At 42.2% G+C, this 26,553-nt stretch overlaps 3 protein-coding genes across 4 annotated transcripts; 1 reads left to right on the top strand and 2 right to left on the bottom strand.

Moving 5' to 3' along the window:
- Positions 1–3,919: 3,919 nt before the first annotated feature.
- On the bottom strand, positions 3,920–15,846 carry top3a (DNA topoisomerase III alpha). Of its 2 annotated transcripts, none has more exons than XM_058050458.1 (19): positions 15,345–15,846; positions 15,202–15,261; positions 15,036–15,109; positions 14,870–14,945; positions 14,619–14,727; positions 14,375–14,518; positions 14,111–14,281; positions 13,917–14,017; positions 12,819–12,893; positions 12,647–12,729; positions 12,368–12,578; positions 12,108–12,293; positions 10,297–10,426; positions 10,091–10,204; positions 9,852–10,017; positions 9,623–9,769; positions 9,395–9,517; positions 6,626–7,326; positions 3,920–5,242 (listed from the first exon to the last, which is right to left on the bottom strand). In XM_058050458.1, the coding sequence occupies exons 1-19, from the start codon at positions 15,540–15,542 to the stop codon at positions 5,100–5,102; spliced, it is 3,012 nt and encodes a 1,003-aa protein (XP_057906441.1). In that variant the 5' UTR covers positions 15,543–15,846; the 3' UTR covers positions 3,920–5,099. The 2 variants fall into 2 exon arrangements, with proteins under 2 accessions (XP_057906441.1, XP_057906442.1); XM_058050459.1 differs by having other exon boundaries at positions 15,207–15,261; positions 15,345–15,411.
- A 344-nt stretch (positions 15,847–16,190) lies between these two features.
- smcr8a (Smith-Magenis syndrome chromosome region, candidate 8a) lies at positions 16,191–24,018 on the top strand. Its single transcript, XM_058050460.1, has 3 exons — positions 16,191–17,211; positions 18,724–20,295; positions 21,444–24,018. Exons 1-3 carry the CDS (start codon positions 16,610–16,612, stop codon positions 21,901–21,903), a joined length of 2,634 nt encoding a protein of 877 aa, XP_057906443.1. The 5' UTR covers positions 16,191–16,609; the 3' UTR covers positions 21,904–24,018.
- A 561-nt stretch (positions 24,019–24,579) lies between these two features.
- On the bottom strand, positions 24,580–26,415 carry bud31 (BUD31 homolog). Its single transcript, XM_058050471.1, has 4 exons — positions 26,218–26,415; positions 25,793–25,915; positions 25,082–25,248; positions 24,580–24,991 (listed from the first exon to the last, which is right to left on the bottom strand). Exons 1-4 carry the CDS (start codon positions 26,309–26,311, stop codon positions 24,941–24,943), a joined length of 435 nt encoding a protein of 144 aa, XP_057906454.1. The 5' UTR covers positions 26,312–26,415; the 3' UTR covers positions 24,580–24,940.
- Positions 26,416–26,553: the final 138 nt, after the last annotated feature.

The raw sequence follows: 26,553 nt of genomic DNA, 5'->3' as shown, positions 1-26,553 counted from the left end.
CCGAGGTCCCGACAGAACCCAAATATTTGTAGAATTGCCCATTTTTCCATGTGTTGATTTTTGACAAAAATGGTAAGTGGTTACACTTACACAAATTTTTTTTGTCAAATTTTTTCAACTGCCCTTTAGCTGCAGGAGGATGCGGAAACTTCACAACTTCATCGGAGATCCTACTACCCACTTCAGTTCTATTATAAAGTAATTAGCTTAAAAATGTAACTAAAATGAAGTAAAACTACGTACTTACCACTTGAAGACGACTGAATGGAGCGGGAACAGGAAGGTGGTGTAGAACCATACTGTCACCTAGTGGTGCTGCTTGAATTAATAAAAATGGCGTATTTTATGTCATAATAAAATGAATAATACAATAAAAACAAAATGTAAGTATATATGAATTCATTCTATTGCTCATTTTGTCCTGGGCAACCGAGCCTAACCTTAAGTGCTAGTTCTACATGGTTATTAGGACGCCACAAAAAAGCCCAAGAAAAAGCAATACATGTATATGTATTCATATTAGCATCATAAAAAGCAAACGAGTCTTCCAGCAAAAATACTACATGAATGATGAAGTATTTTTAGCATCGACAAAGTCTTCAATTTGCAGTTACACAGTTACACAGCCAGGAAAGATCACAATCTGCAATTGAAATGAAAGCCCCGCTGTACTCTGGTGATACTGTTCACCCCTGCGGCCATCTTTGATCCAAATATAGCACTAAAGAGCAAAAGCGATACTTCCATCTTAATGCTAAGCAACATGTCTACAGAGAGATTACGATGCTTACTTGGTGCCTTTCATTGCAAGCGTGTTAAACTCCACTTCAACATTTCCGTACTGGAACTTTCTTGTACCTGAGCACTACAACACACACAAAGTACTCAGTGGGAGTACTTTGACATGATGAACGCAAGGAGAACGACAAGTCCACTCGTCTCCTCATTTACAGTAAAACTAAGCACTTACATGAGCTCCCGTTATGGTCTGCATGCACCTGGAATGCTTGCATCACTTACGGGCACCGGTCGCCATGGCAACTGTTTCTACAGCAACTACTGAAAAGCTGGATGATGATGATGATGATGATGAGACAGCAGGAAGGGTTGATAAGCAGCTCAGGGGATGAACAGGGATCCATGCTTGCCGTGACCTCTGACCTATAAGTGCAGTAAATATGGAAATCAGAGAAAAAAAAAAGTGCAGCAATACCGCGGCGATCAATAGCATTGGTAATCGGAAGAAAAATATTGAATGATATTTCATTTTTAAAGAGTAAAAATAGCAAGTAACACAAACCAAGAAGTCCAGTTAAATGCGGAATTATTATGGAAGTATCAGACTTTTTTTCCGAGAAGTGAGATCATATGAGAAGAAAGCAGCAATGCGGCATTGATCGACTTACTAAACATCCAATAAGACTCTTCTTATGTCATCCTTAGACCAGATCCCCCCCCCCCACTGTTAATAAACCTCAAACCTTAATATTTAACCCTTAGATGCACGAGTGACTGGACCCTACACTCTTCCATAAGTGGGTCAAAAATGACCCATACTAGAATCAATGCCTTTTTATGCCAATTTTGCCATTTTGGTTAGGAATAATCACTTGTATGATATTTAGTATTATATTTAGTCCACACAAGAATGATTTCATGTTAGAAACATCTTCATTTTTCCAATAAAAAACAACCTGTGTGCTCCAAATATCCCCCGGGCCGTACTTTAGACACCCCTGCAGTAGTTATAATGCATCCAGAAAGTACACCCAAAGCTTTACTATTTTATACAGCCTTATTCCATAATGAAATTAATTTTTGGACTAAAATTCAACACACATAGATTTTATGATTGCAAATTATGTAAAAAAAGGGGTTAAGGCTTTTTTTTTTGGGGGGGGGGGGGGGGGGGTTCAACTTTTTTTCCAACTCTTTTAAATTGCAGTTTTCTGATGTGGAATGAAGTGGAAACCTTCCACACCATCATCGGGGGTCCCGGAAGGACCCAAAAATGCAAAAAAAAACACCTGAAAAAAAACCTAAGGGGTTAGCCTTTGTTATTTTTCAACTTTTTTCAACTCTTTTAAATTGCAGTTTTCTGATGTGGAATGAAGTGGAAACCTCCCACACCCTCATCGGGGGTCCCGGAAGGACCAGAAAATGCAGAAAAAGAAGATTATTTTGAGGTGTTGATTTTTAGGAAAAAAAAGGTAAGGGGTTAGCCTTTGTTTTTTTTCCAACTTTTTTTTCCAACTCTTTTAAATTGCAGTTTTCTGATGTGAAATGAAGTGGAAACCTTCCACACCCTCATCGGGGGTCCCGGAAGGACCCAGAAAAAAAAAAAAATTTGGAAAAAATGGTAACGGGTTAGGCTTTGTTTTGCTTTTTTTAAACTTTTTGTTCAACTTTTTCAACAAAATCTTCTTTTTCTGCATTTCTGGGTCCTTCTGGGACCCCCGATAAGGGTGTGGGAGGTTTCCACTTTAAATTTTATGAATGAAAATGGCTAACCCCTTACGTTTTTTTCCAAAAATCAACACCTCAAAAATATGGTGTTTTTTTGCATTTATGGGTCCTTCCGGGACCCCCGATGAGCGTGTGGGAGGTTTCCACTTCATTCCACATCAGAAAACTGCAATTTAAAGGAGTTGAAAAAAATGTTTAAAAAAAACAAAGGCTAACCCCTTGTGTTTTTTCCAAAAATCAACACCTCAAATTTTTTTCTTTTTCTGCATTTCTGGGTCCTTTTGGGACCCCTGATGATGGTGTGGGAGGTTTCCACTTCATTCCACATCAGAAAACTGCAATTTCAAAGAGTTGAAAAAGTTGAAAAAAAACAAAACAAAGGCTAACCCCTTACGTTTTTTTCCAAAAATCAACACCTCAAATTTTTTTCTTTTTTCGCATTTCTGGGTCCTTTTGGGACCCCCGATGAGTGTGTGGGAGGTTTCCACTTCATTCCACATCAGAAAACTGCAATTTCAAAGAGTTGAAAAAGTTGGGAAAACTGCATATCTCAATGCTATATAGTGAAAAAGGAGGTCTGTATTTCTTTCTAGTTTTGTTTTCTAAACTTGACAAAACTACTCTACTGGTGTGCTCGTAGCCTTGAGCATATTCTGAAAGCAGAGATACTGACTTGGTGACGTCATCGCGCTGCAGCGTCGTCTCGATGCGCTCCTCCTCCTCCTCCTCCTCCTGCAGGGAACGTTTGCAAGGAAACAGTCTGCCACTTCCCGTAAGAAAGACGTTATTACTATCAAGGAGAGAGAAAAAAAAACACGCAAGTATCACATGACTTGTTATCTGCCCGGATACTGGCAGTGTGTGTGTGTGTGTATATATGTGTGGATTTGGGAGCACAAAAACAACACTGCAGGACCATTAGCGCCCACTCGTGATGACTCACGCGTGACTCACCGAACGTGCCAGTAAAGGAAGATCAGCGCTGCTTCTCTGGAATATCAAGAACATTTAAAAAAAAAAAGAAGGTCCCATACCGGGAATCCACGCGTTTCTCGCTAAATAACACCCCTCGAACCTGCAGGGCTGCAGGAATCGAACCGCACATCTGGGAATAAAAGCCTGCAAAAAAAGTGCACAAAGTTTATGTGGCAAGGAAGTATGCATCTACACATTCTGACAGATTGCATGATTGGCAGTATTTTTAACTTCATGAATTAATTCCATATGTTATGTACAGTATAGCAATGCAAACAAACTGCAGAATTATTAAAGCTCCAAAAATATGAACTGGTATTCCATGTAGCCTGAAATATCAAAAAAGGTTAGTTTTGCTGCTGTCTGCAATCTAATTGTGAGACGTATGAGTCAGGATAAAAACCAAAACTGAATCATTTCCAGAGAAGAACATGATTACCACAACTGAAACCAAAAGCATTAAAACGGAACAATGGAATGCTCTAACATATACATATTTATTACCAGTTGGTCATATTAAAATTTCAATTTGGATATTTTAAATATCCTAGTTACAAGTCTCTTTCCCAACCCATAAAGTCTACTCCTACAAAATATGTTTAAAAGATTCATTCATTCATTTTGTACAGCTTATCCTCAAAAGGGTCACGGGGGAGCTGGAGCCTATCCCAGCTGTCTTCAGGCAAGACAGGTACACCCTGGACCGGCGGCCAGCCAATCACAGGACACATATAGACAAACAACCATTCACACTCACATTCATACCTATGGACAATTTGGAGTCGCCAATTAACCTAGCATGTTTTGAGTACCCGGAGCAAAAACCCATGCATGCACGGGGAGAACATGCAATCTCCACACAGAGATGACCAAGGGTGGGGAAAGACAAAATAAGAAGCCAAAAAGTTACCACTTCCACACAAAATAGGAGAACTCATTCATTCATTCATTTTGTACTGCTTATCCTCACAAGGGTCGCGGGGGAGCTGGAGCCTATCCCAGCTGTCTTCAGGCAAGAGGCGGGGTACACCCTGGACTGGTGGCCAGCCAATCACAGGGCACATATAGACAAACAACCATTCACACTCACATTCATACCTATGGACAATTTGGAGTCGCCAATTAACCTAGCATGTTTTTGGAATGTGGGAGGAAACCGGAGTACCCGGAGAAAACCCACGCATGCACGGGGAGAACATGCAAACACACAGAGATGGCCGAAAGTGGAATTGAACCCTTGTCTCCTAGCTGTGAGGTCTACGCGCTAACCACTCAACCGCCGTGCAGTCGGGTTTAAAAGATGTTATGCTGAAAATGTCAGAATCTTGAGAAGATTACGTTTGCGTGCCAATGCATTTTCCTTTAAAAATGAAAGTCATCTCCTCTGAAACCGTAGTGAAGCTCTTCTGGTGGTTGCTCGCAGGATGACGAATAAAGCGAAAGGCAATGAATGGATGCTTCACAAGAGCCAAGGACAGCTGTTGACTCTTATGAATCTTCTCACTACAGATTTAAAAGTGGACCCCTCCTTTTCGAAATAGCTGTCTAAGGCACACGAAGGTCCGTTGCAGGTGTTGAATTGTATGTGAAGGATGCAAAGAGTCGTGTCACAGGTGCCAGACCCTACAGATGGGTGGGGGCGTAGGGGGTCGCTGCTGTCACCGCTGAGGACAGCTGACGCGCGTGTGTCCTGGCATGTGGCAGATGCCGCAGGAACGAGGTTTCTTGGCAGCGGGGGGTTTGTCCCCCGTTATCTTCCTTCCCTTCTTCCCTCCGTTAAACCTGCCAACCGCAATGGCACCTGATGGAGAGGAAGAGAGGTCAAAACACAACAAGAGTCTTCATGTCACGTCTCAGCAGTATAGGGATGTTGTGTCGTCTTTATGGTTAAATAATGCGAACATTTCCAAAGACACAGAAATGATTGTTAGTACAAATGAACTGCAAACAAGTTGCAGAAATGTCAAAAATATGTCATGGAGCAATGAATTGTGCAGCAAAATATTTTACAGCAAGATGCTTTTTGTTCACATTAATTTATGTAGTTACATCATCAGATTAAAAAAACGATTAACTTGAATTAAACCCTAAAAGATCCCAGGGTCATTTTTGGCTGCGTTAAATGAATATAGGTCAAATTCATTCAGATTTCTTCAAATAATCCTAAAATTAGTTATAAGTTATTTTTAAAAACTGCCAAAAAAGCCCTTTTTGATCCCTAAACTAAGCAATCCTTTATGTTAATTTGGACAACTGGCTTTCAATGTTTAATTAGTCTATTTGGCCACTAGATGGTGCTATGTGTTCCCATTCAAAGCATGCAGCAAAGCTTCACACCTTTTACTGTTCTCTGCATGTGAAATGTTACGTGATATATAATATATATATATATATATATAAATTCATAAACTAAATAATCCTAAATAAAATAATCCTAAAATTGTAAAGTTATTTTTAAAAAACTGCCAAAAAACAGCCCTTTAAAACAAATTTAAAAAGCCCTTTTTGATCCCTAAACTAAGCAATCTTTTATGTCAATTTGGACAACAGACTTTCAATGTTTAATGTGTCTATTTGGCCACTAGATGGTGCTACATGTTCCCTTTCAAAGCATGCAGCAAAGCTTCACACCTTTTACTGTTCTCTGCGTGTGAAATGTTATGCGATATATAATATATATAATATAGGTCAAATTCATTCACAGACTTCTTCAAATAATCCTAAAAGTTATTTTTAAAAAACTGCCAAAAAACAGCCCTTTAAACAACTTTTAAAAGCCCTTTTTGATCCCTAAACTAAGCCAAGTTTGAGTTTCAATGTTTAATTAGTCTATTTGGCCACTAGATGGTGCTACGTGTTCCCATTCAAAGCATGCAGCAAAGCTTTTACTGTTCTCTGCGTATAAAATGTTACATAATGTTGAATAATTATGTATATGTAAAAACTGATTCTCTGTATTATCTTTTCATTGTTATGTATGGGATACATAAATATGTGATATTTATTTCTTAAGTAGAAATAGCAATTTTTTTTTTATTATGTCCCATTTGCAGAACAGGATCTTATTTTGTTTTTCTAAGGCCAACATAATGAGGGCGAGTGATATTTAGGGCAGGTTATATTTAACATTTTACTAAGTTAAAAATAACTACACATTCATCTACTGCAGGTGCGCGTGTCTTGCCTTGTGGTGGGGCGTTTTCATCAGCCCACTGAAAGAAGTTACATTGCTGGTCTCTGGGTTTCCCACAGGCGTGAAACTTCCGGCCCTTGTTCGGTCCGTCTTTCAGCACGGTGCGTGTCACTGCTGCCTCATTACAGTTACACACTATGCCTCCTAAGGAGCCCCCTTCAGGCCGGCCGCCATCTCCTTCCGCCGTGTTCCTGAACCCCAGAGATGGCCGCGGAAGCTCTGAGATCCTTGACTGAGGCGGCGGCGCAGGCCCTCGACCCTGCTGAGCCCCCTGCTGGCTTGGCTGATCTGCCCAAAGGAAGAAATTACAAGTTCCTGAATTGCACTTGTAGAACTGGCGACCTTGGTTGGGACCATCTTTGCGCACAGTCAGCAGGATTGCATCCTGACCGCAGTTACACACAATGACATCACTGTTGTTTTCAGCGCTGATACTACTGCCGCCTGGTGGTGGGCGAGGCTGCGGGGGCCATGAGAGGACAGAAAGCGGAGCGGAAGGTCGAGGGTTTGATCTTGGTGCTGATCTTGTGGTACTTGAGCGGGGTTCTTCTCCTCCTCCTCTGCCTCCTCCTAACATTAGGTACTTTAAGTCCAGCACTTCTCTGAGAGTTTCATCACATCCACCGATGCAGCCAACGAACTCTAAAGGCATCATGGCGGGTAGGCTGCCCCGGCGGAACTTGAACTTTAACCTAAAGGACACAAATGCAAACATTAGGTACACCCACATTTAATGGAAAAACACCACTGTAAAGTACAACCATACAGTGTCCAAAGTGCTGCCTGCAACTTTTTTATTATTGGGTCGTGGCACTACTAGTTGCTGATTAATGCCTTTCAACGCAGATCACCAAAGCGGATCACTTGCGGCTTGTACCATTGCACCTGAAGTGATCCCTGCGTGCAGCGGAGTGTCTTGTTCTAACGTTCAAATTGTCAACAAATTTTTGACATCCATGTTGTTAGGGTACATAATAAAGCATCCAAAGTCAGATTACAACCAGTAACAGAGCAGGAAACCGAGGTAGCGTGGTTGAAATATCAATATATGACAAATTTCATACATTATAAGCCCGGATGATACAGATTGATTATGGTTATGGTAATGGTTTGATTTCATTTGAACATGCATCAGATTACAATTGAGTGCCATCCCATAATCAGTTCACAGTTCCACATGTCCAAAAGGAGTAGGAAGAAGCAAAGCTTATTAAATCCTACCCCTTCATCTGGTACTTTTACAATCAGTAACTGTTACATTTGTTCACTTCCTGCTTTCCATAATACAGTTTAAGGTTTTTTTTAATAAAGTACCTTGTACTGAAGTACGAGGTGATATGACCATCCAATGACATAATGGGTACCATAGTAAGTGTCAATATAGTGATATATATAGCACATCATGACTGGTTCAAGACTCCTTGTATTTAGCAAACATCAACTGCTTGTATTGTTTCTTGAATTCGCTCATTGTTTGAGGTCCTTAATCAATGTATTTTATTTTTATGTATTTTAAAAGGGAATCAAGAGACATGAGCTGTTTTCAAATAGTGTCTAAGGGAACAAAAGTTTAGCTAAGAAGTTGCCATGGTGATGAGAAAAGTGTCCCTGACAGAAAACATATCTTCATTGTTCTATAAGTAACAGAACATGCACAAACTGCCGAATGAGAAAAAAAATAACTATTTTACAGCCAAGTGCTGCATTTGAGCTTTGAGGTGGGTACATCTGATTAGTTGCTGTGGCAACAGATGCTGGTGTGGAGCACTCTGGATTGCTGCTTGCCAAATGTGCCCTATATTTGGACTGTGCTCTGGCGCGTGGTTTACTGGGTTAACACCCACTTATGCAAACAGGCTTCTTTTTTTTTTTTATATAGAATATGTCTTACTTACTTCAACATGCAGACACACCGGCCACAATATTAACTCCACCTGTTGAATCTAAAAAGATCCAAAGCTACCTTTTGCGAAGATAATACTGTCTGGAATTGCTATATGGCATAATGACTGGTCACTGCGAATGTGGACTGGGATGAGAGTAAATTATCTTCAACATCACTTTCACCTTCAGACACAGTAGGAACTGATGCAGTTGCCTAATAATAACTCATCAGGCGATTGGCCAGAGGTTCATGCACCTTGAAAGGCTTGCACAAAGCGAGAATTGTGTTGTCAAATACACATGATTAACATAAAAGGAGTGCAGCACTGGCAACTAGAAGTATGACCTTCACAGCAACTATCAGAACATCTTATCCAACTATTGAAACAGCCACCATACACTCCTCACTGTGCTGTGGATGTAGTAATCATGGGATACAGTGTTTAATCCGGTCAAACCTCAGTTTTCATATGCTTATTCGACATCACTGCGCATTGCTGCATAATTCGACTGCTAAATAACCCGCCATGGGGCTGAAAAAGTTGAAAGTATAGAATTCAATCTTGCCAGGATGTACAGAAAGTCTATATCAACAGATGTACAGAAAGTCTATATCAACAATAACTTCCATCTAATCGTCATTTATAATTATTTGACATTGTTGTCAGCATGTAAAATTATAATTATTTACTATACTATTTGTTAATATTTTTGGGTGTCTGACACAAATTTATTGCATTTATACTATTTCTTTCTGTGTTTATTATGGCTTTGCATCCTCACTCAACATTCGCATACTGCATGGAAGTTCAATTTCGTGGTGTATTTGAATATAAAGTGCAACTCTTTGGACATTCAACCGTGTGAAAGACTCACATGTGAACGGGTCTCGGCTGACATGTGGAACAAATGCTGTCATCTCTGCTGACCTCCAGTACGGTGTCAGGAAACCATACAGCTGTTTTGCAGGCTGGGAAGCCCAGACAGGACAGGTACTTACTGCGAGGGAGGGGTAAAAATTATATTAGTAGATGTCGAATAAGAGCATCAGTGGGTTTTCCGAGTGGGAGGAAACATTGAAAATAATTTGAAAATGGCTGATACCTGTTTCCTTCCCGCTTCTTCTTCAGCACCATGTCCCGTCCACAGTGTGGGCACTTTCTGACAGGAAGTGGGATCTCCATGTCTTGCTGCTCAGCTTCAGGGATCTCCAGAGCTGGCCCCAAATATGGCGACAGTGCTTCATCTAACCTGAAGTGGGACAGAAAATAACCTTTTTTTTACAGTGAACCTAATTGCACTCATGGTACTTCTGCATAACACAAAAACTAACTTCTTAGCCTTCCTGACGGACTCAATGAAGACAGTTTTGTATTTTTGAATGTGGTGTTGTAACACGCTCCATTTGTCCTTCCTGCCCTCCGACACCAGCTTGAGGTCCGCCTCCAATTCAGCTCGCAGGTGGGGTTTCGACATTTCATAGCCCATGGCGTTGTAACCTATGCAAACAGACTTCTTTGAGTTCAAAAACTTCTCACCACTTGAGTCTGCAGTGCGAGCCGGTGTACATACCCTCCACCAGTCCCATGCCAAGCTCCCCAGGGAGAAACCTCTGGTCAGGTGTTAGGCCCACGTACATGCGACTCTTAATGGTTTCTATGTGCTCAGCATGTGTTGCGTCTGTGCCTGTTTAACACAATTATGATGGTGAAGCAGTCTTCATTATATGATAAAAAGAACATTTTGCAAAATACATATACTGTGTGTGTGTGTTGTACCAATGCCATGCTTCTCCATCAGCGATATGAGGTCTGCTTCCGTGAGCAGCTGTGGAGGACTCGTCTCACCATCCACCATCTCTATAGCCGAGGGCTGGAACTGGGTGCCTTGTTCATAAACTGGAATCACCTAGCACATACAGTGAAGAAAATAAGTATTTGAACACCCTGCTATTTTGCTATTTCTCCCACTTAGAAATCATGGAGGGGTATGAAATTTTCATCGTAGGTGCATGTCCACTGTGAGAGAGATAAACTAAAAAGAAAAATCCAGAAATCACAATGCATGATTTTTTAACAATTTATTTGTGTGATACAGCTGCAAATAAGTATTTGAACACCTGTGTATCATCTAGAATTCTGACCCTGAAAGACCTGTTAGTCTGCCCATTAGAAGTCCACCTGCACTCCATGTATCATCCTGAATCAGATGCACCTGTTTGAGGTCGTTAGCTGCATAAAGACACCTGTCCACCCCATACAATCAGTAAGACTTTAACTTGTAACATGGCGAAGACCAAAGAGCTGTCCAAAGACACCAGAGACAAAATTGTACACCTCCACAAGGCTGGAAAGGGCTACGGAGCAATTACCAAGCAGCTTGGTGAAAAAAGGTCCACTGTTGGAGCTATCATTAGAAAATGGAAGAAGCTAAACATGACGGTCAATCTCAATCGGAGTGGAGCCCCATGCAAGATATCACCTCGTGGGGTCTCAATGATTCTAAGAAAGGTGAGGAATCAGCCCAGAACTACACGACAGGACTTGGTCAATGACCTGAAAAGAGCTGGGACCACCGTTTCCAAGGTTACTGTAGGTAATACACTAAGACGTCATGATGTGAAATCATGCATGGCACGAAAGGTTCCCCTGCTTAAACCAGCACATGTCAAGGCCCGTCTTAAGTTTGCATATGACCATTTGGATGATACAGAGGAGTCATGGGAGAAAGTTTTATGGTCAGATGAGACCAAAATAGAACTTTTTGGTCATAATTCCAATAAGCGTGTTTGGAGGAAGAAGAATGAAGAGTACAATCCGAAGAACACCATCCCTACTGTGAAGCATGGGGGTGGTAGCATCATGCTTTGGGGGTGTTTTTCTGCACATGGGACAGGACGAGTGCACTGCATTAAAGAGAGGATGATTGGGGCCGTGTATTGTGAGATTTTGGGGAACAACCTCCTTCCCTCTGTCAGAGCATTGAAGATGGGTCGTGGCTGGGTCTTCCAACACGACAACGACCCGAAGCACACAGCCAGGAAAACCAAGGAGTGGCTCCGTAAGAAGCATATCAAGGTTCTAGCATGGCCCAGCCAGTCTCCAGACCTGAACCCAATCGAAAATCTTTGGAGGGAGCTCAAACTCTTTTTGTTTCTCAGCGACAGCCCAGAAACCTGACTGATCTAGAGAAGATCTGTGTGGAGGAGTGGGCCAAGATCCCTCCTGCAGTGTGTGCAAACCTGGTGAAAAACTACAGGAAACGTTTGACCTCTGTAATAGCAAACAAAGGCTACTGTACCAAATATTAACATTCATTTTCTCAGGTGTTCAAATACTTATTAGCAGCTGTATCACACAAATAAATTGTTAAAAAAATCATGCATTGTGATTTCTGGATTTTTCTTTTTAGTTTATCTCTCTCACAGTGGACATGCACCTACGATGAAAATTTCAGACCCCTCCATGATTTCTAAGTGGGAGAAATAGCGAAATAGCAGGGTGTTCAAATACTTATTTTCTTCACTGTATAAATTAGCATCCTTAGAGTCTTCCATCATTATATAACAACAACAAAATCTCCCCTTTACCTTAGCGCTCCACCTGTCATAGGGATAAACATTGAGGTAATTCCTTGCAATGATCATGAGCCCCGATGCGGAAAACTTCTCCTGAGCAATGTCAATGTCCACAACGGTCTCCTGCCCCAAAGCGTCCTGTGATACACAAGCCAGGAAGTGGCGTACGATGAACTCGTACACACGTCCTTCATTGCCCTGAACACAGTAGAAGTACATGTTAAAAAAGCAGCGGGGTGGAGATATCTACTTTTATTTGGGCTTGTGCCTACCTGCAGTGTGCTTGTGTATTTAGTCGGGTGTATAGGGGGATGGGCTTGGTCAGAATTTTTGCCCTGTCGTGGGTTAGGACCCCCAGGTTGGTCAAGCACCCTCTGGGCGAATAGGCCCCAGTCGGGGCTCGGTAAGTGCTGCTCCACCAGCGGGGCTAGAGCGAGGGATGCTGGGAAGATGTTTGTTTCCGTACGAGGGTAGCTGATGTAGCTACACAAAAAAAACAATGTAGTTTATTGTAGTCCACCCAAAATTGACAAAAACAAAACATAACTCACCCTTGTGTGTAAAGTTTTTCTGCTATTTTCATGGTCTCCTTAGCACTTATTCTCAACTTACGAGATGCAAGTTTTTCCAGTTCCTGTTAAGAAAAGAGAAGGAAAATCCTAAGACTATTTACTGAGACAGATATCAAAATAAACAGGCAAATGTTTGGAAGTTTGACTTTACCACGGTGTCCAAAGGCAGCGGTCTCCATTTGCTCTTGGGCTTACTTGTTACTGAGGTGACTGTTGCTATGGGATCCTAGGAACGGATTAAAAAAAAAATATTCTGGTGTTTGTCTTTGTGCACTCACTGACCACTTAACAATACATTTATGATTTAGTAGTGTACTTGTAGTAAACTGCACAGCATCATTCATTGCCTGTCTTGTATTGAAATAAGGTAAGTATTACACCTCTCAATACTAACCCTAAACCCAATAACAAACATTACACATCATTCTTATAATTGTTCATACTATATATATGTACACAACTCAAATTTAGAGTTGTGTTTTTTGAGCTGTGGCAAAAAAAGAAGGATGCAAATAGGCACTCAAAATGACACACGCATGCACAGAGAGTGGGCGGCAACCATGGTGCCTTGCTGGTTTCATACAGCCCTGAGATAAACACCATAACAGAGATAAAATAACACAGTAAATGTATTTTCTGTAGCCTGCTTCACTGCATGAATCATTCATGCATTGTGCCAGCAAAATGTTGCGATGAATAAAACGTTCCCATTTACAATCATTTCATTAATGGGTATCCACAGCTGTGTTTGATTCAGTGCCCAAACCCTGAGCTGGAGGGTGGATTTGGCAACATATTTTGGTGGGTAAAATGAGCTACTAAGAGGGGAAAAAGTTTCCAACTGGCTCATAATATTGTTTAGTCATTATTTTGGGTTAAGTTGCAAAACAAAAAAGTGAAACTAACTGTCCAGGGCAGTGCGGTGCGTGTTGTGTCCTGTGCAGCTCATTGTTATGGTGTGCACTATTTGGTAAACTCTACCAGGCATCTGAAGATGATTATGATTTACTCAACTCTGAGTAATTTGGCAAAAATCTCATGCACACTAAGTGTTCTTCACATACAGTCATGGTTTCAGGCGACACTTGTCATCTGCTAGCAATGCCGGCTACTGAGATTAGACAGACTTCAATGCAAACCAAAGTTAGACTTGTGACAGAAATTGCTCAATCAAAACTTCTTAGTGCTTTCTGCAAAAGTGGACTTATGTTTATTCACACATACGTAAGAAAACAGATAGCTGGCATACCTCCATACAGATCTGGTAGAGCACCAAGCAAGCCGTGTGGTTGAAAAGACGATTCCTTTTCCATCCAAACTCCACAGTGTCCTCCTCCACCTCGTGCAGCACTTCAACAAGAAAGCAGAGGAGTTGCAGATGAGCAGAACACATTCGCTATTAAAACATCAAACCTGAATTCGCATATTTTCGTATTTGTGCACCTTTAATCTTGTAGAAAATCTCGGGAATGAAAGCCTGGATGGCCTTGAAACGTTCCACCACGAAGCCCAGCGTAGGAAACTGACAGCTGCCATAAGAGATGAGCTGATTGGCCAGAGACTGTGGAAAGATCTTTTGCAGGCGAAGAGTCTGGAACCGGGTGAAGGATGCACCTACATGTGCAAAAGCGGATAGACCGAAATGTGACATCATCAGAGTGATTACATCATGTGATTACTCGTTAAATGCAATAAGATCATGCTCACCTATCCGCAGATCAAGCTCCTGGCGAACATCAACAGCATCACTGACGTTAACGTCTGGCTCGGACAGCGTCTCACAAGCTCTTCGAATGGAATTGGGTGTGATTTCAGAAAACTTTGCCCGGAACAATTGTATATTTGGCTTCACTGAAAATATATTAATACACACATATCAGAGTTAGTTGTACCCTTTTTGGTGTTTTACCGTCACAAGAATATTGTTACGTTTTCTTTAGTCGTACAGTACCTGTTTTACAGACATTGATAATTTCAAAGCCAATATTCTCTCCCTCTCTGTCACAGTCAGTCCAGATAACCAAGGCCTCGCAATGCCTCACCTCTTTCTCTAGCGTACGCTGCAAAGACAGGACAGCAAAAGGGGAGTTATGAAACAATTTCTAACAACCATTACTCACAAATACAGCAACCAAGGGAGCATAAGTTTTCATAATTGATTTAGATACGTTTCTGATTCCTGGGAAACGTAAAAAAAAGTACCTTAATTTGTACCATGCCTTCTGGACAGTACTTCTCTACCTCAGCATCAAACAAGAGCACGGGATTGCAGCTGTGCCTTTAGATGGAAAATGTTACCCAATTATCAACATTATAGCATGTAAGTGATATATATGTTTTTTTATGTACATATGTTTTTCTAACTTACCATTTCTGGAATGGAGCTGTAAATTCGAAACCCAGTAAATGGCCTGAGACTGATGTCATTGTTACGGTCACATTCTACGGGCAGATGATTGCATAAAGAAACAATGAGAGAAAGTGTGATAACACATTTTGAAGAAGAAATTGTGTATTTCATCTTGTATACAAACCTGACCAAAAAGATTATATTCATACTCGTAGATCTTGTTAAACTTGGACAGTCCTTCCCTCTAAAATAGAAAACATATCCATTAGTATGGTAACTGCTACAATATTGATACACAATATACACTTGCAAAACAGTTTCACAAACCCTCCTGGATCTTCCATTGGACATAATTTCAGAGATGCCTTTAGCTGCGTCATTCTTCTCGGCTACACAGAGCACCCGCTTGATTTGACCCCTTCTCCGGTTCATGTCGTTTGTAGCCGTGGAACACCTCAGCTGGACGCCTGGTCTCTGTCGTTCCAGTCGAAGCAGATATTTAGCGAGGCGGCTCAATACTTGCATGCCTGGCCTCTACTCAAAAAAAGCAGCCTGTTCCCCACACAGTACCGCTGCTGTTTGTCCACTGTGTTAGCATGTTAGCTAAAAGCGCTAGCGAGAACTGGTATGGAAAACTTCAAAGAGTCTTTGTAGAGTTAACTTTGTCAGCTTTTGTTGAACTTGTCAACACGTCTGTCTGTAAAATAAACGAAATGCTAACCAATTAAACGCACACCGACAACAACTCTATTCGTACTGTCTTCGACTATTTAATACGAATGTTAACTTTGTTTACAAATTCCGCGCCCGCCTGTCAAACGCTGCCGTAATCTGGTGTGCTGTCGTAAAGTCAGGAAATTGACGTAAATATATTGACCATCAAACGTATGGAAAAATTGAAATAAGTGTTGATGTTTGCTTGTTATTACATTTTATGTGTTTAAATGATATCAGCGTTTAAAATAAATTAAACATTTTGGACCGTTTTTATTTTATTTTTATTCTGACAGTAAAGTTGTTCCATAGTACCAACGTCAAACCAAAACTGACTCGTCAGTATTACCAATTTTATTTTAAATAGAAGTAAAGTAAATCCCTCAAACTTACTCCTCCCTGGCGATTTTCTTTCCGTGTAGAATTCTTGCAGCGGATTGGTTTGCTGGGTCACCTGACCTGACTCCAAGCAGCTGGGCAAACATGGCGTCAGTCTCACAGTGTGATAATTATGTCACTCCTGCTTTTCTAGCTGTTGCTCCTGTCTGTGGAGTATGATCATGAACGCACGAAGGGAACACGAAGAGGTATTTTTCGCGGCATTTTTTTCAAAAAGTATCGTTCCTCGACACAGTAGCTGAGACGCTGTGATTGGCGCAAAGGTAATTGCTTTTGTTAGCAGGACGCATGACTATCTGCGGACTGTATATCCTTATGCCGCAATTGAACACTGCAACCTCATTTTATGTATGTGTTTTTGTTGGTGGGTGCGTGGACGATGAGCTCGCAGCGGTCAATGCGGCTTCACGTTGTCTTGCATCATTTGTAAGTGAGCTGCACAGTGTGGTGTCTCTCATGCCTTGCTCAACAGCAGCACTATGATAGGTTCACCTGACGTGGTGGCTTTCACCAAAGAGGATGACGACGGTCAGAACAATCCCGATCCATGGGCTATTCCAGAGGAGTTCTCCATCCCACTCCACCCGCTGGCGGATTCCAACCCTTGGGTTAAAACTTCTTACGCCAAGTTCTCAAAAGACTTCATCCTTATATCGGAGTTCTCCGAGCAGGTTGGCCCTCAGCCTCTCCTCACCATCCCGGATGACTCCAAAGTCTGCGGCACGTTCGATCTCAACTACTTCTCCCTGCGGATCATGTCGGTGGACTACCAGGCCTCATTCGTGGGGCATCCGCCTGGCAGTGGATACCCTCGGCTCAGCTTTGTGGAGGACTCAAGAGTGGTGCTGGGCGACTCCAAGGAAGGGGCTTTTGCCTACGTTCATCACCTAACGCTGTATGACCTGGAGGCCAGGGGTTTTGTGCGACCTTTCTGCATGGCGTATGTTTCCGCAGACGAGAGGAAGATCATGTTGCAGTTTCAGGAGCTGTCTTCCCGCTTCTCAAAGGCCTCCGAGTGTTTGAAGGCGGGGAACCGTAGAGCTTTTGCTAAAGAACTTCAGAGGAAGCTTCGAGACTTGGAGTAAGTGCCATACGGAAACATGCATACGCTGCATCATCTGCATTCCCAAGACAAAATGTTTACTGAAGAAAAGAAATGAAATGGTCATAGATAACAACAATGTATGCCACCAGGCATCCTCCAAATATACATAACAGGGTAAAAAAAATAAGGTCAGCTGAAATTAACATTTTAAACATCCCATATTATAGCTGTCCCACAATAGTACATTGACTAAAATGTGCTTTTCTTAATCCCTACTGGGAACACGCTTTTTTTTGTGTGTCTGTAGCTTTAATGCAAATTATTTATTCATTCATTCATTTTCTACCGCTTTTCCTCACGAGGGTCGTGGGGGTGATGGAGCCTATCCCAGCTGTCTTCGGGCGAGAGGCGGTGTAAACCCTGGACTGGTGGCCAGCCAATCACAGGGCACATATAGACAAACAACCATTCACACTCACATTCATACCTATGGACAATTTGGAGTCTCCAATTGACCTAGCATGTTTTTGGAATGTGGGAGGAAACCGGAGTACCCGGAGAAAACCCACGCATGCACGGGGAGAACATGCAAACTCCACACACACTCATTTCATGAGAAAAAAAGGGAGAAAAATCTTTTAGTCTTACATATTAAAAAAAAAAATCCTACTTTTAGGAGTGCTGTCATAATATTATGAGAAAATGTTTTAAATTTGAGGGGAAAAAATTGTCAGTTTCTTAGGAAAAAAATATGAATTTCTGAAACAACCGCGACCCTCGTGTGATAAGTGGTAGAAAATGAATGAAGGAATTTGCACCAAACAAAAAAAAATTTAATATTTTATTTCAAAGATTTTATGAAATTTTATGGAAAAAATCATTATTTTTCCAGTTATTATGATTAAAGAAGTAATTTATGTATTGAAAAAAAATATTGATTTCATGAGGAAAAAAGGGAGAAAATTTTTTTAGTCTTACATATAAAAAAAAAAAAAATCCTACAATTTGGAGTTGGCAATCAACCTAGCATGTGGGTGGAATTGAACCCTGGTCTCCTAGCTGTGAGGTCTGCGCGCTAACCACTCGACCGCCGTGCCGCCTAATGCAGATTACAGTTTGTTATTGTTGCGCCCACTTTTTACATATACTATATATATATATATATATATAATAGTATAATAGATGCCATATCACATACACCAAACGTAGCATTAAGGAGTGGGACAGGGGGGACGTTAGCAACACTAGCATAGCTTAGCTACAGTGCTAACATTACACATCTTAGCAGTAACGTCATGCTAGCTTAGCCAATTCACTGAAGAGAACAAAACGCAAAAACTTACGATAGACTCCAGGCTTTATTTTAAGATGTGTAGAAAATCTTTGTCCCACAGCCATTTCAAATCGTACTTTTAAATAAAATATGTTAATGTGCTGTCTTGTGGATATTTCGTGAATCAAATTTTTGTTTGCTTGTTGAGAGAGAGAGAGTCGTTCAAGTTAAACATACATAACCGTTGATTGACAACCCTGTTAATTCCCTCTTAGGTACACACGCTCTGTTCTGCAGAGGGAGGAGGGCCTCCAGAGAGAGGCGGGGCCGCAGTGCATGTATTCCGCTCACGCCGTGGAAAAGGCCAACGAGCTCGCCAACGTGGAAAAGAGCATATACGAACACAAGGACCTTCTACGGCAGATCAGCTCGTACCCCTACCGCCCACGCCGAGACCCTCAGGCTGTTGCTTGTCAGAAGTGCATGAGCGAGTGCGAGGAGCTCTTTGGCACGTTAGCTAACCCCATCAGTTACACCGACGGAGAGGTGAAGGAGGATGTTCTGGGACATAACGGTCATGGAGGAGGCGAAGAAGAAGACGACGACGACGAGCGTGTTAAACGCAGGCCGTCCTACACGCCGCAATTAATCAAAGCCAAGTCTGCAAAGTGTTTCGACAAGCGCCTCAAAACACTCCAAGAGCTTTGCGACGACACCTTCTACGAGGCCACCGTGGAGCTCCTGAAGGACACAGAGAGAAGTTTCCGGGGTGATCTGTGCTACCTTCACACCCGCCGCTTGGATCGAGCCATGCGGAGGAAGCAGACAGTGATAAACTTCCTCTTTGAGGAGGAACTCTCTGAAGACGGTTTTGAGGATGAAGACGCGCAGGCAACATCAAGGCCATTCTGTGCTATGAACCACGCAGTTGAGAACTCCACACTCATAAATTCACCACCTATTGTACTCGGAACACCAGAACTTCCAAAACCTCTTGACGTTGCTTTTCAGACTAATCATTCCGGAGACCTCAGGCATGAAGGTCTCGAGTCTTTCAGTTTTGACCAAACTTTAGAAACCCAAGAAAGCTCAGAGGAAACCAAAATAAACTGTAGCATTGTAAAGCTAGCTATGGATCCAGAGTCGGATTTGACCCCAAACTGTGAGCAAATAACCGATCTGGAATGGGTGGAGGCCGCTATTGAGGAAGATCACAACGAGGGAAACGGGAATCACAAAGCTTCAGATGGATGCAAGAAGGACTCCGACTTATTAGTTCCGATGGATGCTGCCTGCTGTATGGCGCATGAAGTTTTTCTCGATAATTCACCCGATGTTGCGCCGTGCCTCAGCATCCGCCTGCAGAATCCTCAAACCCTGGTGGTCAACCAGGAGCCCCAGGCTCTACTTCCACTGCAGGATGACTATGCTGTGGGTTCACCAAACGCAGAGAACCAGACGACCGGACTCCTGGGTGATGCGGCGTCTCGTACTTCAGCCGAGGACGGGTCTGACTGCACCATGAGTGCATCGACTGGTTCTGACTGGACCGCGTCACCAGTCGGCAGCAGAGGGATGCAGAGTCTGCGTCAGAAGAAGAAAGCCGGGCAAGGGGCTTTGAGGTTTGTGCGCCAGTACCCCTTTGCTATGCAGGCGCTGTGGTGTTTGCTGAGCGGCAGGACGCTGGTGGTGCTCGGGGAGGATGAGGCGAGGGTGCGCCGGCTGGTTTCCGCCCTGGCTCTGTTTGTGCCGGCTCCTGGGAGGTGTGGAGAGAGAGTCCAAGCCTGGCTGTGCTGCCCTTTCACCCTTACTGACCTGCAAAAGTGGAAACTTATTGGATTGCAAAGGTATATTCCATTTTACATACATAATAAATGCAGAAAATATGTACATTTAGCGACTCCAAATTGAGTGTGAATGGTTGTTTGTCTATATGTGCCCTGTGATTGGCTGGCCACCAGTCCAGGGTGTACCCCGCCTGTTGCCCGAAGACAGCTGGAATAGGCTCCGGCATAGCAATGACCCTCATGAGGATAAGCGGTAGAAAATGAATGACGTACAGCAATGAATCTTGCACACAATAAAACTAAAATAAAGTAAAATTATTCCAACAACATGCATGCTAGGTTAATTAGCGACTCCAAATTGTCCATAGGTGTGAATGTGAGTGTGAATGGTTGTTTGTCTATATGTGCCCTGTGATTGGCTGGCCACCAGTCCAGGGTGTACCCCGCCTCTCGCCCGAAGACAGCTGGGATAGGCTCCAGCACCCCTGTGACCCTCGTGAGGATAAGCGCTAAATGTAAACCTTCTAAATGTTTTTTTCTAAACATTAGAGCTCTCTAGACATGAAGTAGCACCCCTATAGTCACTTATACACTCCTATAATTCATTATTTATGACATTACACAACTCTTTTGCTGGAGATCCGAGTTCGATTCCACCCTCGGCCATCTCTGTGTGGAGTTTGCATGTTCTCCCCGTGCATGCGTGGGTTTTCTCCGGGTACTCCGGTTTCCTCCCACATTCCAAAAACATGCTAGGTTAATTGGCGACTCCAAATTGTCCATACGTATGAATGTGAGTGTGAATGGTTGTTTGTCTATATGTGACCAGTCCAGGGTGTACTCCGCCTCTCGTGCAAAGACAGCTGGGATAGGCTCCAGCACCGCCGCGACCCTCGTAAGGATAAGCGCTAGAAAATGAATGAATGAATGAATGAATGAACCTTCTAAATGTGTTTTTTTTAACATTATTAGAGCTCTCTAGACATGAAGTAGCACCCCTATGGTCACCCCCCGCGACCCTCGTGAGGAAAAAGCAGTAGAAAATGAATGAATGTACATTTAGTGGATTATATACGGAGATATGTGGCTCCAGAAAAAAAATACTTGCTAATATACATATATATATATATATATATACATATATACTTGCTGATGATAAATACAACGCTGTGTCGCGCTGACTTGACAAATCTCTCCCCGTCTCTCAGAGTGGCGTCCCCTGTGGGTTCCAGCATGCTATACTCACTGTCCCGCTACAGTCGCTACATCGCCATCTTGGACGCCGACCAGAAGACCTTGCGCTGTCCGCCTTACCGCGGCCAACTGCTCGCCAACATCGCCGACCACCGCACCTACATTCGCCGCGGCTCCACCTACTTCCTTCACCTGCAGAGCACGCTGTGCCGCCTGGCCGCCGAGGCCTTCCTGTTCACCTTCACCCACCACCTCCATCTGCCGGTCAACGCCACCGAGGGGGCGGAGGGCGTGGAGAGCCGACGTCGATGCTTCCTACAGGAGCAGCAGGGGCTGGGGGAGGACGACAGCCAGATAGTGCTCTACCTCAGCCAGCTCATTACTCAGCAGTACCTGCACGCTGCAGACGGACGTAGCGCAGCAGCGCCTCCTTTTAGTTTTAACTACACCACCAGCGTTTTATACAAAATCTGATATTTTAGAAAGGGAGCCTCCCTTTTGGTTTTTAATAGACTGAACTGGTCGTTTTAATTTAACTGCACTGGTCTTATTGTGTTATTCTGCAAATCTATTGCATATTTGCCTTGCTGTTTTATCCCTGGTCTCATTTGTGTGTAGGAAACAAAGACGTTGTAGTGAATGTCGGAGAGAGTGGGCCATAAAGCACGTTGACTTGGCGGTTACATTGCGGGATCAATCCCAAAAACATATACTACAGTAAACCTCGGATATATCGGATTCAATTGTTCCCACTGGTTTTGTCCGATATAAGCGAAATCCGTTATATGCGTATACCGGAAAATGTCCGTTTTACGCATATATCGGATTTATATCCGGTATATGCGTAAATCGGATTTTATCCGTAATAAAAAGGCACTTCCTTGACTATGTTTCCAATGTACCTGGACGCGCAGGCAACGCTGCAAATGACGTCGTATAGCGGCCTGTCACGATTCGGCGAATCGGAGCGCCACGATGCGGCCATCAGATATATGCGAGGGAAATTTAATGGAAATGCATTGGAACGGGCGGCACGGCGGTCTCGTGGTTAGCGCGCAGACCTCACAGCTAGGAGACCAGGGTTCAATCCCCACCCTCGGCCGTCTCTGTGTGGAGTTTGCATGTTCTCCCCGTGCATGCGTGGGTTTTCTCCGGGTACTCCGGTTTCCTCCCACATTCCAAAAACATGCTAGGTTAATTGGCGACTCCAAATTGTCCGTAGGTATGAATGTGAGTGTGAATGGTTGTTTGTCTATATGTGCCCTGTGATTGGCTGGCCACCAGTCCAGGGTGTACCCCGCCTCTCGCCCGAAGACAGCTGGGATAGGCTCCAGCACCCCCTGCGACCCTCGTGAGGAAAAGCGGTAGAGAATGAATGAATGCATTGGAACGGGACTGGAGATTTTGTCCGAAATAGGCGAAATCCGTTATAAAAAATCCGATATATGCAATGAATTTTTATTGGAAATGCATTACAGAAAAATTGGTTCTTTTTTATCTGTCCGTTGTGAGCGAATTTCCGATATATCCGAGGTTTACTGTATTATGTGTGTGCGTACAGTATATTTATATATTTTTTTATAATAGTAATCCGACACTGCTGTTAGTGTGTACAAACTTGCTGATTTACTACACTGTCCTAGTGCCCTCCTTGTTTTTTTTAACCCACATTCCTGCAGGAACACATGGGTGTCCATTTTCATGCAACACTGGATTGGATTTGACTCTTGAGAGCACAGAGTTAAAATGCCTTGTTGAATTAAGAAATAGCGGTGACGCATTCTTCCATGGGGGGTGGGGGGGCGGCCCGCCGCTAAGATCCGTAAGTGTGTGTGTCTTTAAAGCTATTTAACCTTATTGTATTGAATTTCACTGTTGTCTTAAAAGGTGTGAGAGTGTTGTGGTGTCAGCATGAAGACCGTCTTGTGCCACGGTGAATTATTGTGTAGGTGATGCTGCTTTGTCATAAATTTACGGACACAAACAAGATGGCGATGTCGGTTGGTGCGGATGGAGCGTTGATATACAGTACATACAGTTGCCTCAGTGCTTTTTTTTCATTAATGCATTTACGTCGCAAAGTCTGTGATGTTGCTGTAATTGTGTATCCAGGTATGTAACTGTACATGTGACTGCATGAGGTGAAAGGTCAAACTGACATTGAAGGCATGCTTGTTGCGACATTAATCTTACTTCCCGTCACACATCGTTTTGCTGCATGTGACCATATTAAGTGTTTTTTTTAGCGATTGTCCCACTAATGCAAAAAAATGTGAATGTAATCAGATCAAGCCATACCGCAATGTGCTTAACATGTAAACACATAGTGTCCTTAAGTTACATGTCGCGTCTGTTTTGTGCACACGGTCCATCTCAACGTGAGTGGGAGGTATTATATCTACAACAGATGGGTGTTTTTAAATGTACTTTATTTTTTTTAGGTCAGTTTTTATTTTTTTTTCATTAAATTATTTCAAAATGTTTGCACTTATATTTGGTTCACATGTTGATTATACTTAAGCTCACTGTGATCCTGGAATAACTAATGCAACTGACAGATCATTATTAAATATAAAGTGCTCCAACAGACTTCGGTGTTTGTCTCACTTGTTTTTTTTTTCCCCGGTGATGACGAATGTGCAAGCTTTTGAGGTGGCATGAATAATAAATGCTCGGTGCGGGAAATGGCTCGTTGTCCTACAGTGGCTGCAGAACAAGAGTGAGCTTGTAAACAAGCATTAGAAGCAATAATATTTCACAATTTCCAATGTATACATTGTATACCTCCCAATTCAGTAGTCAGTGTACAGCTTGTATGTAGTATACTTGTAGATATACAGACTATGCTTAAGTTAACCCAGGTTTCCTTTCTTAAGTTACGCTGTATTAAAATGTCCACTCACTTTTGTAAGATATTTTTGTTTAACCGAAACAAAATACTTACACATGGTTGGCAACCAGTCCAGGGTGTACCCCACCTCTCGCCTAAAGACAGCTGGGATAGGCTCCAACATACCCCCACCGACCTGCTGAGGACACGGGGCATAAAAAATATAACCTATTTAGTTGACATCTTATTACATCACACCTTGAATATAATTAGCATACATTTATTAACCACAGCTATAAATTGAGAAAGTACAAAACATGTTTAGTGAATTAGAATCGTTTTATTGAAATTTTTAAAACAACGTTCAGTTCCCAGCTACCATTGAATGAATTACCTTCACAAGATGATTTGGAGACAACTTCCTTCTAAATAGGTATTGAAGATAATGGTTTTATTTGGACATTAAAAACAGAGAAAAGAGTAATAATAATGAACACAGTAAGGATGCTCTTAAAGTATTCTTTCTTGTACTGGTACAGAATACAGAGCTCCCTGTAAAGACTGCTGGGAATGATGCTGAAGAAAGTATTTGTTACTGAAGCAGGTAGCAGATGTGCGAGAACACAGTTGGAGGCAGAGGAAGTCTCCATGTCTGGCACAAAAAAAAAAGAAAAAAAACGCTTAGCCAGAACATCCTCTGCATCCACAGTGCGTGCATTCGATGATCCTTCCCTACAGAAACACACACAGATTGTACACGATGTGAGTAAACAGCGCTGTAGAGTGGAATTACACGTATACAAGACTTCCATTGAAACTTACAACTTCCAGCTTGCTCTTTGGGACTCTGCAAATACAGTTGGTTCCGAAGTTGGTGTCTCGTGTTTGGATGCAACGCAGGCAGCACAGGTTCTCATAGCCCTGCTTCTTCCACTTGGCAATGAGGTTCTTGTCTGCGTAGCCTTCCTTTATGCAGTACTCATACAGCTCTGCAAGGATGTACACAGAAAGACAAAAAAAATCAGAAATCGATGTGTACAAATTTTTAAAAAATAGTTGAAATTTTTATTTAAACTGAGCCTGGTGGAATAAAATTATGCTAGATAGTCATTTAGATGATACATTACACACAATAAGAAAGAAAAGAAAAAAGGGAAAAAGAAAAAAACAGGAAAAAGAAAAAAAGACTTATTTTGGAAAGCAGGAAGTGAACAAATGTAACTATACTGTTGATCCATGTGATCGTTATTGGCTGCCCTCGCTCATGGATTATTGGTATCATAAAAAAATAAATAATAAAAAAACAACCTTAAACTGTATTATGGAAAGCAGGAAGTGAACAAATGTAACAGTTACTGATTATAAAAGTACCAGTTGGAGGGGTAGGATTTAATAAGCTTTGCTTCTTCCTACTCCTTTTGGACATGTGGAACTGTGAACTGATTATGGGATGCATTCAATTGTAATCTGATGCATGTTCAAATGAAATTAAACCATTACCATTACAATACAGATAAACAGTGAGCTCCATACCTCTGCTGATGGCTTTTCTTTTGAAGAACAGATCGTAGATATATCGGCTGCGCTGATGGTGCAGCCTGAAAATCGGCCAAAGAGCTTCCACCTTCCTCTTTCCCTCATGAGGGTCAGTTTCAGCTAGGTAGAAGTAAAAAAAACAAAACAAATTCGCTTAGTAAAACAGTAACCTATATCACAAGGTGCTAATACCAAGGGGTTTTACAGCGAAAACACAATTACATTTCAAACGACAACACGTCAGCTCCATATTTGTAGTGTTAATATTTCGAATTGTCTTTTGTACATGTTTACAGCAATTTTCGTAACGATACGAAAACAATACAATAAAGAAATCAGCGGTGGTTACGACGAATGTTAAATGATGTCATTTTCTAAAACGCACGCCGACCGCATGATTAAATTCAATTGTTTCGGCATACCTTCTCTCATTTTCTGATCGAGTTCATCCAACGTTGGTTCGATGAGTTCCCAGCCATCTGGGGGTGGCTTTCGGCTCCTCTTAACTTTGGGCATTTTCCTGTAGTTTGTCTCGAAGAGAACAAAAGCTGTTATGTTTTCGACACAGTTTCGCGAAGCAGTTTCGGGCCACTAAATATGACGTCATATGGGTCCATTTGAGCATCGCCTTTCGCATGACGTAATCTTGTCATATATTTATATATTTGTTTCTCATTCCACTATTAATACAGTATTAAGATATTTGGAATAACTAGCTAATATGTGTTATTTGTTGTTTAGCTTACATAAAATGTGAG

The sequence above is a fragment of the Doryrhamphus excisus genome, chromosome 15 (assembly GCF_030265055.1).
Source record: "Doryrhamphus excisus isolate RoL2022-K1 chromosome 15, RoL_Dexc_1.0, whole genome shotgun sequence".
Taxonomy (NCBI): domain Eukaryota; kingdom Metazoa; phylum Chordata; class Actinopteri; order Syngnathiformes; family Syngnathidae; genus Doryrhamphus; species Doryrhamphus excisus.
The sequence above is the reverse complement of the archived record's forward strand: the minus strand, read 5'-3'. Positions and strand labels throughout refer to the sequence as shown.